General features: G+C 40.1%; 1 protein-coding gene across 5 annotated transcripts in view; it reads right to left on the bottom strand.

Annotated features, from left to right (window-relative positions):
- Window positions 1-1,387: 1,387 nt before the first annotated feature.
- Window positions 1,388-14,260, bottom strand: part of LOC141404098 (modular serine protease-like) — a 76,216-nt gene continuing 63,343 nt past the window's right edge. For 4 of the 5 annotated variants that reach the window (XM_073987394.1, XM_073987402.1, XM_073987429.1 and 1 more), the window contains one exon: window positions 1,610-2,288. In XM_073987394.1, the coding sequence (XP_073843495.1) occupies window positions 1,790-2,288 (499 nt within the window). In that variant the 3' untranslated portion in view covers window positions 1,610-1,789. Of the gene's footprint in view, window positions 2,289-14,260 lie in introns of all 5 variants that reach the window. The other variant, XM_073987411.1, reaches the window with a different exon arrangement.

Here is a 14,260-nt window from a genome sequence, read left to right as displayed (position 1 = left end):
GGGAATATTTCTTCATTAGTGGATTCCACTTAACACTGGTTTACCAGATGACACCTGTTCCTTCATTAGCAAGGGTTGTGTTTAGCAACAAAATGAGACACCAGTTAATGGTTTATATTCAGCGGATAATTAAAAAAAAAAAAAACTGGCCTGGAATGTGGTGCAAATTGTGGCCACAAGGGGACTATGGAAAAATGATCTTATGAATTCCACGATCATTCTTTTGTCGATAATTACCTGTGCAGATCTTATTAGTTTGCTTTAAAGTATTAATTGGAGGCTTGTTGTAACGTCGTTTTCTCGTAGGCTGGGGTAGACTTAGTCGTGTCTAAGGTCGACATAAAGGCCCACTAAACCTTACGGAATACTAAGACTAGTATTCTCCCTTTTCTGGGGGTTAAATCGGATATTTATTGATGTAAAACTAATTTATAATCTATTGATGTTTAAATACTATAAGGAGGGTTTAAATATCAACTGGTAGGTCGGTTAACTGACTGGAGGATCGGCAACTTGGATTCTGGAAGCTTCCTATGAGGTAAGTGGCTGGTGGAGTGGTAAGGCCCAACGACTCGTTATTAGGTTTGGATGCGTCGATTCGCAGATGCCCTGGAGCTGGATGACTCTGTGTTCAGTAATAGACGAAAGAACGACCGGCATGGGGATTCGTTGCTGTAGTAGTAAATGATTTGATGATAGGGAACTCGCTGTTCGGTAGTAGGCGATTTGAAGATAATCGGGAACTCGATGATTAGCTGTTCGGTAGTAGGCGATTTGAAGATATTCGGGATCACGATGATTCGTGTTGTATATGTTCGGCTACTAGGGGTTCGGGATCTCCATGATTCGTGCGGTAGATGTTGGGCTACTCGGGGTTCGTATGTGTTCGGCCACTCGGTGATACGTGTTGTAGATGTTCGGCCACTCGGAGTTGGTATGTGTTCTGCCACTCGGTGTTCAGGGCTCGGCCATTCGGTGATTCGTATGTGTTCGGCCACTCGGTGATTCCGGGTTCGGCAACTCGGTGATTCATGTTGTAGCTGTTCGGACACTCGGTGTTGGTATGGTTGCTCGGGCCCACGGCTCGCGGTTAGTTAGTATTGGTTCTTCTTAACATTACAGTATACTACGAGTACTGACTAGTGGAACAACACCCGAAGGTGGAGTGGAACAACACCTGAAGGTGGAGTGGAACAACACCCGGAGGTGGAGTGGAACAACACCCCAAGGTGGAGTGATACAACACCCGGAGGTGCAGTGGAACAACACCCGAAGGTGGAGTGGAACACCACCCGAAGTTCAAGTTCGCACAAAGTGGCGTGGTTTTTTTTATCAGCAATCAAGATTTTGTGTATAAAAAAGTTTGGTGGCAAAAATGTTTAAGAAATTCTTTCGGAATTGTACAAAATTGTTTATTTTCAATAAATTTGGTAATTTAACGCAGGATTATCCAGAAAATTTTTTTATAAAATTACTGTATGTTTTAATGCCACAGAATCTTAATCTTAAATGTTTTCAAGGTAAAGTTTTGTGTCATTTCTGGTAGAAGAATAAAGAAAAATTGTCTTTTATTCATCTACCAGAAATGACACAAAACTTTATACAAACGTTGGATGTGTTTAGGGCTTTATTCTGAGTATTCATAGATGGAAATTAATTTTTTTTTTTTTAAATTTTTGCTTGAATATTATCTTAATGTAATTTTATCAGTACATCAGTTTTTAACATGATTTGTTCTTAAGTGTTTCTTATTAGCAAATATTGCAATATTTCTAGGCACATTATTATTCTAAAAACGTAGATAATCCTCCTGCCATTCTATTCTCAATGTATCATATAAATCGGGTCGCATATATTTGACATTTGTCACAGCTACATAACCTTTGCGAGCGCATCCATTTTCAGTTGATGGTGTTAAACTGATGATGCCCAATATATTGAATCTTTCATCTTTTTCTTTGGCAAAAGAACCTCCGCTATCGCCTGGACAAAGTCCAGAGAAAACATTATTGTGTAGACAAAATTTATCCTCCGCAAGAGTATCCTTTATGAAATCGTGATATTTGCATTCATTGTATCCCTCGGTTGTCATTTGAACTAGTTCCAATTTGTCATCCTGGTCATTATAGCCGGTAACAATGCCCACAACATTCGAATGGACAACATCCTGGTTGGTGTGAGAGGGCGGTTCGTAGCATATCGCCAGTACAAATTCATTGAAACTAAATGGTGAATTAAGTTTGATGAGAGCAATATCGGCAAAGTTTTTAGTAGCTAGGCCAGTAAAGCTGTAAATAAATAATGGCATGTGTTTAATATTCTTCTTCAAGACTTTGAAATTTATGTATGTATGTATATTAGGGTTATGACTTTTTGACCTTTTTTCTCAAAAATGATTTCGTGTTGCGAAAATGAATGCAATTTTTTCTATTGATGAAAAAAATTTTAAATAAGGTCAATCAAGTAAAAAAGTGTCAGTCGGCTTTGCCAAAGAGATATACCCTCAGGCTATGTGAATTTAGATTTCGCGCCCACTAGTAATTTCAGTGGGTCATCGTATAACTTTTAGACCAGTCCACGGACTTGTCCACGGAAAACATAACATCGCTGTAAACAGGGCCACAACGAACAGCATTGGTATACATTTTCAAGGATCTTCGAACAGACCCTAAACTGCACTTAAACACAAATGTTGAACTTTTGTGGGGGAGGTACCCTAAGGAGAGGACCGATATGGGCCATTTTAGAAGTTAAACCAAATTTGGACGAAATATTAGGAGATCCAAAGATGCAAATTTGTTGTCCCGTTCAAGAGATATCGTGAATACCATTTGAGTAACATGTGCATTACCCATCTTCGAACTGAAACTAAGTTTGGACAAAATATGACGAAGGCCAAATTTTGGACCAAATCGGTTAATCAGTTCGAGAATTACCGTGCCCTCCAGCCACTACATATGGCGCCATAGGGGGTTTTTACAACTTTCGGGCTGTTTTCTCAAGAAGTATGGGCTTGCCCCTGAAAAACTTTTACCGTCGTATTTGAGGGAGTGAATGCAAGCTGCTTTAAAAAAAATCAAAGTGATCTTAAAGTGAACTTATCCAAAATTTTTTGTGGGAGGTATCCGACGGAGTAAACAAATATGGTCCACATCCGAACCTGATCTATATCTAGTATATATATATTAGGATATATCAAGAGTTTTGTGCGCACAATTTTTCCGAACATTTTTAAACTTTTGTGGGCAAGGTACCGGAAGGAGTGGACCAATATAATCCATCTTCGAACTTAAACTAAGCTTGGTTGAAATATTAGGAAGGCCAAATTTTGGGCCGAATCGGCAGATCCGTTCGAGAGTTTCCACGGTGTTATAGGGGTTTTTTGCCACTTTCAGGCCATTTTCTCAACTGAAACTGAACTTTTCCGAAATTTTCTGAGGAAGGTACCCGAAGGAGTGGACCGATTGAGTCCATGTCTGGAAGAAATTTCACAATGTGCAAAGTATGGACCTAATAGGTTAAGCCCTTCAAGAGTTATCGTGCGCACAAACTTTTATGGGGGAGGTACCGGAAGGAGTGGACCTATATAACCCATCTTCGAACTTAAACTAAGTTTGGACAAAATATTACGAAAGACAAATCTTGGAACGCACCAGCCAGCCAGACAGACGGACGGACAAGGCTAAATCGACTCAAAATTGTCTAAAACGAATTTCATCCAAACATACTTGGGGTCTAAAATTATTATTTCGATGAGACACATTTTGCCCGTATGAAAGAGTATGTACCCTCGTTAGCATAAATGCTGAGGGTATAAAAATGCATCTAAAATGTCTTAAATCGGGTGGTACCTATATATGGGGCTATATAAAAGTGTTGACATTAGGGTTATGACTTTTTGAAATTTTCCCTCAAAAATGATTTCCTGTAGCAGGGATGAATGAACTTTTGCCTATTAATCACTATGCTATCGTTTATTCCATTGAAATATAAAAAAAGTTCACGCACAAATCGATTTTAAAAAAATAATTTTTTGAAAAAATATATGAAATGAAAAAAATTTTGTTTTCAAAAAATAATTTTTTGTTGCACGAATGAATAAATATAAGCCTACTAATAACTATAATAACGTTTATTCCATTCAAATATTAAAAAAATCGCGAAAAAAGTCACTTTGAAAAAATTTTAAATTTTTTGTTTTTTGTTAAAAAATTATATTTTTGAATAAAAGCGTTTACGACATTTTTACGATTCTCAGAATTGAAGAAAAATAGTGAGAAATAAATTTTTGTCATTTTAATTATCTCATGTGGCTCTAAAATTAATTTTCAATTATATATCTGTTTTCAGTGACTTCAAAAAATTGTCCATAATTTTGATAAATTCAAATTTTAAAATCATTTTGTGCGTGAGGTTTTTTCACCGAATCACCTTATAATTAAGATTTTATGTAATCTTATGGCAAAACTCATCACGCTATGATACAGGGATATGAGGTTGTAAAAAAGTCATAACCCTAGTTGACATATCTTGACAATTTTTGGTGGAGAAGTTTTGTGGCCACTGGGAACGTCAAATGTCAAATTACAGATAGTTCGGTCAACAAATGTTGCTAAACTCCTCAAAACACCTAAAATCGGGATGTATCTTTATATGGGGGCTATACCAAAACATGGTCTTATGGTGACAATTTTTTGCGGAGAAAATTTGTAACCACTGAAAAACTCAAATGTCAAAGTACAGGTAGTTCGGCCAAAAAATGTGGCATAATCCTAAAAATACCGAAAAGGAGTAGGTACCGTTATATGGGGGCTATACCAAAATGTGGACCTATGTTGACCATTTTTGGTGGAAAAGTTTTGTGACCACTGAGAACCTCATCTGTCAAATTACAGGCGGTTAGGTAAAAAATATGGCTAGAATCCTCATAATACCGAAAATCGGGAAGTGCCGTTATATGGGGGCTATACCGAAACATGTACCCATGTTAAAATTTTTGGTCGAGATATTGTGTGACCACTAGGAACATCAACTGTTAAATTACAGGTAGTTGATATGAGAGAAGTCTCCATTGCCATGTATGGGCAAGTGCACCCCGATTCATATTAGCTGAATGATATGGGACCTACTGTTTATCGCCGAGTCCGAACGGCGTGTCTTAAGACACCACTTGTAGAGAAGTTTTACATGGCTGAAATACTCAGGAAATCTCGCCGATATTACTGAGGGGTATTTCGCCACCGTAGAAAATTTAATGTTGACTGGTCGGGAAATCCAACCCACAACATTCAGCGTGCAAGGCGGGTGTGCATTAGGGTTATGACTTTTTGACATTTTCCCTCAAAAATGATTTCCTGTAGCAGGGATGAATGAACTTTTGTCTATTAATCACTATGCTATCGTTTATTCCATTGAAATATAAAAAAAGTTCACGCACAAATCGATTTTAAAAAAATAATTTTTTGAAAAAAATATATGAAATGAAATTTTTTTTTTTTTTCAAAAAATATTTTTTTGTTGCACGAATGAATAAATATAAGCCTACTAATAACTATAATAACGTTTATTCCATTCAAATATTAAAAAAGTCGCGAAAAAAGTCACTTTGAAAAAATTTTAAATTTTTTGTTTTTTGTTAAAAAATTATATTTTTGAATAAAAGCGTTTACGACATTTTTACGATTCTCAGAATTGAAGAAAAATAGTGAGAAATAAATTTTTGTCATTTTAATTATCTCATGTGGCTCTAAAATTAATTTTCAATTATATATCTGTTTTCAGTGACTTCAAAAAATTGTCCATAATTTTGATAAATTCAAATTTTAAAATCATTTTGTGCGTGAGGTTTTTTCACCGAATCACCTTATAATTAAGATTTTATGTAATCTTATGACAAAACTCATCACGCTATGATACAGGGATATGAGGTTGTAAAAAAGTCATAACCCTAGTGTGCATACCATTGCACCACGGTAGCTAAAATCCTGAAAATACAGAAAAGCCGGAGGTACCTCAAAATACAGAAAATCCGAAAGTACCGTTATATGGGGTCTATAACAAAACGTCGGCGGATATACCCCATCCGATATTGATCTGCTATGGAAAAAAGACACTCAGGTCCAAAAATATAAGCGTTCTAGCTCAATTATTGTGGACGATAGAGTGATTACAACATACGATCATAGGATAGAAGGAAGATAGGACCTCAGTCACGTTTTGGGGTATAACGCTGACTAATCCCAAGAGGTGCGCAAGTTATTTCAATCGACAGTCCGTTGAGCATCCCGGGAGTGACAGATCGAAGAGAAGAGTATAAAGACGCATTATATCTCTTCCTGCCGATGATGAACCACCACAATTTACAATCATCCAAGGCGTCGGGCTCTGATGGAATACCCATGGTAATGCGGAAACAGCTGGATGTGCCGGGTGGAGTATCTCATTAAAGTTCTCAACCTGTCGCCAGCCACCCACATCTTTCCAGAAGCCTGGGAAATAAAGCCGGGCAAGGATGCCAGCAATGGTGAATCGTACAGACAGATTTCACTTTTATCGCCCGTAGCAAAGACCCTTGAGGGTTTATTTCTCCTCAGTGTCAGAAATAGCTATCCAATTGCCCATCATCAGCACGGGTTCCGTAAGCAGCACAGCACGACAACAGCGCTGCACTCTATATCGACACATATACATAAGTCGAGGACACAACCTTACCCTGCAAACATTTTCTATCGATTAAGAATAATTCGCGATTCTACTGGAAGATCAATTAGTGGCAGACGAGCGCGCCTAAAAATCTTCCGCGAATTACCAACCTAAAGTAAGTGTTTATGCAATGCGAATCGCAACCAAGATTCGCTGACGAATCGTAGGGAAGATCTTAAGAAGAAGAAAATATAAAGACAAATTCGCTGAAAGATCGCCGAGAAAAATAGCAAAAGATTCGTCGTAGCGATTGATTATAAACAATAATTTTTGAGAATCGTCTACGAATGGCAAATTACTCGCGTGGGTGAATTTTACCTAAAGATTCGCTAAAAGATCGACGGAAAGAAGCGCAGAAGAATCATCTGATCAAAAAATCGTCCAACAATCTTCCAAATGTCTGCAGGGTAACAAGCCGTGTGATAGAACAGTGATGGCACCGCGTGGCTTATCAAAAGCCTTTGATACTGCCAAGCACTCCACGCTGTTTAAGGATATCGAGCAGACTACCTTGTATCGACCAATGTGTCGACGCCTATCGCACGTGAAATTCAGGAACAAAAAGTCTAAAGTGTCACCCCAAGGTGGGGTGATAACTTCGCAACTTTTTAATCTCTATCTCTCCTGTATTCCGCCCCCTCTAGACGGCATTGAGATCGTAACGTATGCGGATGATTGAATGTAAGATCTTGGCGTCAGGTACCTTTCCTGATGTCATTTGTGGAAGGCTGAACTCCTATTTGACTGATCTAACCACCATTTTCCACTCGAGGAATTTCCAAATATCCGCCACTAAATCTACGGCCACTCTGTTCACCGCATGGACGGCACAGGTGAGAAGAGAGTTGAATGTCATGGTCGATCGTACGAGAATTCCGAGCACAAACTACGCCAAAAATTGGGGTGCAGATAAAGAAACTTGTTGACCACATATAACCAGCGTTGCCGACACTTTTAGGCCAGAACTCGTCAAAACAAATCGTCAAATGGTCAATAAAATTTGGAAAAATCGTCTAAATGTTACAAAACTTGTTCATCTATTGACAATATCGAAGCGAATACTGGCTACGCAACCAAAGTCCTTTTTCCCAATAATTATGAATTTACGGGGTTTTCAGATTTTGTGGCCTTTTTCCCGAAAAATAAATGTATTTGGAATAAACTGGGTTAAAATAAATTCCTAAGTAAAACAACAAAACAAGTGTTAATAAATAATAAAAAAAAAAATCAAGAAAATCGAAGAGTACAATCATTGATGGATTTTGAATATTAAATCGCCTTGTACTCAAGGCCACTGTGCAATTTTTCAAATTTTTTTATTAGATAGCTAATAAACAAGTAAAAAACGATCCGTCGGCTTTGCCGACAGAGATATACCCTCAGCCTGTGTGAATTGAAACACTTTTTTTCAAAAAACGTTTATATTTAAGGGTTTTCATTGCGATTCAAGCCTGCCTGATAGGCTCGTTGATCTAGCGGTTCTCTTTTATACCTTTGGACCTCTCTCTCTAGATCATGAAGGTCTCTCCTGACGTGCCTGGGTGGGGGGAGCCTGTCCATTAAATCGTGACAGGGATGCTCACTGCGGTAACACCCAAGCAGGTACTGCATCGACAAGATCTTATTGTGCCGACGCACCGGTAGCACCATCATGAAGATGGTCCACTGGTATCATGAGGAGGCACCCTGTTGCTGTCCTCATGGCGGCATTCTGGCAGGTTTGAATCTTCTTCCACTGCGATGCGCTAACCTTTGCGGACCACGCTGGCGCCGCATAGCTTACCACAGACCGGCCTATTGCATTGTAGGTGGTCAACAAGGTTTCTTTATCAGCAACCCAAGTGTTGCCGACCAGCGACTTGAGAACCTTGTTCCTACTTCTGATCTTATTGCAAATAGCTGTGGCATGCGCGGACGACTTGAACATGCTATCGAACGTTACACCCAGTATTTTAGGGTAGTTAGTGGTCGGAATCAGCGCACCATCGACCAATAGGTTCAGTGGGAGCCTCATCTCAGCCGTCCATGTGGTGAACGGCGTGGCTGTTTTCTATTTCTCAGATGGAAGAACTGCACTAGGTCAGCTATGTAGACATTTAACGTATCACATATGTCATCGACGATAGGACCCGACGCCAAGATCGTACAATCATCCGCATACATCACGATCTCTATGCCATCTGGAGGGTGTGGAATTTCAGAAAGTTAGAGGTTAAACAGTTCCGGAGATATCACCCCTCCTTGGGGAACTCCCTGTTTCACTCTACGGGTTTTGGACTTCATGTTTCTGAATTCTACAAACATATAGTTGACTACCCAACGTTTCCAACATGGCTGGAGATTAGTTTTCTCTATATCCTCGAACAGCTTGGCATGGTTGGCGGTATCAAAGGCCTTCGATAGTCCTCTACTGATATGTGTGGATATGGCGTCTAATGCTGTTGTAGTACTATGCATTTTCCGTAATCCATGTTGATGTTGGGCAACTGGAAAACACCTTCTCATCGTGGGGAGGAGTAGCGCCTCTAGGATCTTTGCTACTGGCGACAGGAGTGAAATCGGCCTGTACGATTCACCCCTGCTGGCATCCTTGCCAGGCTTCAGTAGCGGGACCACCCTGCCAACTTTCCAGGCATCCGGTACAACATGGGTGGCTAATGATAGGCTGAGAACACTTGTTAAATACTCAACTCCACGTTCATCCAGCTGCTTAAGCATTACCATCGATATTCGGTGCGGGCCCAACACTTTGGATGATTTAGCGTTTCGGATAGCATCTGCAACATCGCTCATCGTAAATTGTGGTGGTACCTCTTCGGCTGGAAGAGCTCTTCTTATACGGCGTAGCACACTTCTCTTCGCTCTATCACTCTCGGGGTGCTCCATGAACTGCCCGTTAAAATAACACGCGCACCTCTTTGGGTCAGTTACTGTCACGCCGTTGAAAGTAACAGCCGTTCTGTCATCCTTCTTGTCCGGAATCGAGAGTGATTTAACCGTTGCCCACAATTTACTTATTCCTGCACCAATGTTGCATTGCTTCAGATGGCCTAGCCACTTTTTCCGCTTATGTTCGCCCACTAGCCTGTTGACTTCAAGAGTAAGTTCTCTAACTCTTGAGTCTTCGGGGTTGGTACGACGAAGCTCATCACGTTAATTTGCTAGTCCCGTCGCCTATGCTGGGAAATTTGGTCTTATTTCGGGTATTCGACCAGCAGGTATGTAGCGAGCGGCTGCTTTAGTGATGATGTCTCGGAAAGTTCTCTCAGCTACCCGAGGATCTGAGGGGGTGGGCAATTGTCTGAAGCGGTGATTGGTAAATTCTCTGAAACCTTGCCAATCAGCTTTCCCATGGGTCAGGAAAGTACGGCGTTCAGAGGTTATGAAGTCGGGTGGTCTGTTTACGGAGATGATGATAGGGAGGTGGTCCGAACTAGGGGACTGATTGCCAGGATACGTCATTTATCAGACCTGGTGCCACAATGGTGATATCTGGCGAGCTGTGGCAGTTTCCTTTAATCCTGGTAGGAGCGTCTTCATTCGCCGCGCAAAACGTGTAGCTATCGATTTGCTCTGCCAGCGCTGTACCACTCTGGTCATTACCTAGGACGGAGTGCCAAAGCTCATGATGAGCATTGATGTCCCCTAGCACCAGACGGTTATCGCCCTCTAAAAGCAAACTAATATTGGGCATATAACGCCGGGCACAACTATTCATCGGCGGTATGTACACATTAAGCAGCTCTACCTCGACAGTACCACACTTTACTGCTACCCCCATACACTCCATGTATGGGTCACTAGAGCCAAGCTCAAGCGAGAAAGGTCTGTACTGGACAGACTCGTGTATTAGGAAGGCAAGTCCTCCTCCTCCGCTTCTTGTGCGATCCTTCCGCAAAACGTTGTAACCGTCACAACGTAAGCTACAGGTGGCGGTGAGCTTTGTTTCCTGACCTTATTGCGGAGACCGTTGCAATTGAATTGCAGGAATGATGCATTTCCGGGCCGTTGAACAACAACATGTGGTGTTAGATGCTGCATTTGTTGTTGTTGTTGTTGGGGAGACTGCGGGGGCGTCTCGTATCCCGACGACGACGAAGAGTCAGGCGACGACGTAGAAGACGCACTGGGTGATGTGCTGACGCAGCAAGCAGCAACATACCACCACCACCACCTGTCGTTTCAATTGGTTCCCCATATAAGTCAGAGGTTTTGAACAATTATCTCAGGAAGCATGAACTTGCCTACGAAAAACATGATATCGCTGTAAACAGGATCACTAGGTAAACATTTTCAAGGAATCCTCGAACAGACCCTTAACCGGGTTGCTCTGTTTATGAGATATCGCGCGTACCATTTTAGCGAATATTTTCGAATTTTTGTGGGATGGTACCGGACGGAGTGGACATACAAGCACCACCTTCGAATTTCATCTAATATTGCAAGAAATATTACGATATGTAAAGTGTGGACCAACTTAGTATTTGATTCGAGAGTTTTCGTGCTCTCCAGCCACTACATGGTGCATTAGACGGTTTTTACACCTTTCGAGCTGTTTTCTCAAGAAGTATGGACTTGCCCCTGAAAAAACTTTTACCGTCGTAATTAAGGTAGCGAGTGAAAGTTGCTTCAACAAAAATCAAAGTGATTCCAGAGCAGGGGCTCAATTCTGTTTCTATGAAAATATGAAATGAAAACTTTTATAAAGGAGAAAACTGTCAAATAAAAAAAATTACAAAGGAAATATTTCAAATTTTCATAGAACAAGAATCCAGCCCCAGGTCCTAAAGTGAACTTATTCAAAATTTTGTGTGGGAGGAGTGGACAAATATAGTCCATATTCGAACCTGATATATGTATATTTGGTAGATATATTGGATCTGTAAAGTATGGACCAAATCGGTTTTTTGATACTTTCAGGCCATTTTTTCAGGAAGTCTGGACTTGCCCTTGATGAAACTTGTACCGTAGTATGGGGGCAGTGAATATAAGTTCTTACAACAAAAATCAAAGCGATTGAAGAGAAGGTCCTAAACTGAACTTTTCCGAAATTTTCTGAGAGAGGTACCCGAAGAAGTGGACCGATTAAGACCATATTGGAACCTCATCTAAGTCTGGAAGAAATTTCGCGATGTGCATAATATGGACCAAGTCATTTACGCCCTTCAAGAGTTATGGGGTCTAAACCCGATATTTCTACGAGGCACATTTTGCCCGTATGCATAAATGCTGAGAGTATAAAAAAATTTCAAGAAAATCGAAGAGTACAATCATTGATGAATTTTAAATATAAAATCGTGAAAATTTTACCCAAGGCCACTGTGCAATTTTTTAAATTTCTATTAGATAGCTGATAAAAAAAAAAACAAACAATACCATAGCAAATTTTTGTCTATTTGGACCAATATAAAAGAAGTTATGAGTATTTCTCTTTTTCGGGTGCCACCGTGGTACAATGGTATGCACACTAGGGTTATCACAGTGTGATGAGTAGACGGCGGAATCCTATGCAAACGCATATATGGTTAGGATGGTCGTAGAGAAAATCTGATTAGACAGAAACTCGTTTTATCACAAAATAAAACGAATTAAGCCCAGACAATTTTCCATATTTTGCATATCGTCCATAAAATGAGCATATGAAAAAAATATATACAAGGACTTGTGGTCTAAATATCCCACCGAAATGGCTGTAATTTGGTATTAAGTTTTCGTTAGGAGTATGAAACTTTACACCTGAAATTTGTCGGTATAGGTCCACGTCTTCATATAGCCCCCAAAGAACGATACCCTCGGATTTTTGGTAGTTTGAAGGTTGTGGCCTCAATATCCCTCCGAAATTGCTGAAATTTGGTAATAAGTCTTCCTTTGGGGGTATAAAACTTTCCACCTGAAATTTCTCGGTATAGCTCCACGTCTTCATATAGACCCTATATAACAATACCGTCGGATTTCTGGTATTTTGAAGGTTGTGGCCTCAATATCCCCCCGAAATGGCTGAATTTTGGTATTAAGTCTTTCTTTGGGGGTATAAATCATTCCGCCTGAAATTTCTCGGTATAGCTGCACGTCTTCATATAGCCACCATAGAACGGTACCTCCTGATTTCTGGTATTTCGATATCCCTCCGTAATGGCTGAAATTTGGTATTAGGTCTTACTTGGGGGTAACAAATTTTCCACCTTAAATTTGTAGGTTTAGGTTCAGGCCTTCATATAGCTTTCATAGAACGACACCTTCCGATCTATCCATCATCTACGAAAGTACTTAGCTCCGCCGCCGCGCCGAGGCTTATTCCTGGGAGGAGTAGAATTTGTTAACTGAAACAAAGTCAAAATGCCAAAATTCAGCCATTTTGGGTTCATATTGGGGCCAAAACCTTCAATATACCAAAAATGTGGAAGTACCGTTCTATGGGGGCTATATGAACACGTGGACTTATACCAACAAATTTCAGGTGGAATGTTTTATATCCTCAACGAAGTATAATTACCAAATTTCAACCATTTTGGTGGGATAATGAAGCTAAAACCTTCAAAATACCGAATATCGGGGGGTACCGTTCTGTGGGGGCTATATGAAGGCGTGGACCTATACCAACAAATTTCAGGTGGACCGTTTTATATCCTAAACGAAGACTAATTAACAAATTTCAACCATTTTGGTGGGATAATGAAGCTAAAACCTTCAAAATACCGAATATCGGGAGGTACCGTTCTATGGGGGCTATATGAAGGCGTGGACCTATACCAACAAATTTCAGGTGGAACGATTTTTTTTATATCCTCAACGAAGACGAATTACCAAATTTCAATCATTTTGGTGGGATACAGAAGCTAAAACCTTCAAAATACCGAATATCGGGAGGTACCGTTCTATGGGGACTATATTAAGGCGTGGACCTATACCAACAAATTTTAGGTGGAACGATTTTTTATATCCTCAACAAAGACTAATTACCAAATGTCAACCATTTTGATGGGATAATGAAGCTAAAACCTTCAAAATACCGAATATCGGGAGGTACCGTTCTATGGGGGATATATGAAGGCGTTAACCTATACCAACAAATTTCAGGTGAAAAGTTTTATACATCCAACGATAACTATAGTTTGGTATTTGGTATTAATAAATAACAAAAATTTTGTAACACGAGTTTGCTTCAAAATACGTGGAATCTGTAGGAATCGTAATATGGGGCTACACCAAATCAATTTTGGTAAGCTAACCGGCAGGGGTTTTTGGAACTTTTGGACTATTATCTCAGGAAGTATGACTTACCACGGAAAAGGGACCAGAATAGGGGCCGTGAAAGGAACCTTCTTCAAAAAAAAGGTAATCAAATAGATCCGATACGGGTCCTCAAACTGCACTTTTCCCAAATTGTGTGTGGGAGGTACTCGAAGGACGGACCGATATAGTCCTTATTCCAACTTAATACTTGACTGGATGAAATAATACGATATGTAACGTTTCGACCTAACAGAAAAACCCCTTGAGAGTTATCTTGCGGATTTTCGGCCCAAGTACAAACTGCTGAAAAAATTCAAAGCGATTC

This window comes from Musca autumnalis, unplaced genomic scaffold, assembly GCF_047663935.1.
Source record: "Musca autumnalis isolate F117 unplaced genomic scaffold, ASM4766393v1 scaffold_1, whole genome shotgun sequence".
NCBI classification, from domain to species: domain Eukaryota; kingdom Metazoa; phylum Arthropoda; class Insecta; order Diptera; family Muscidae; genus Musca; species Musca autumnalis.
Note: the sequence above shows the minus strand (reverse complement) of the source record. Positions and strands in the feature narration are given on the sequence as shown.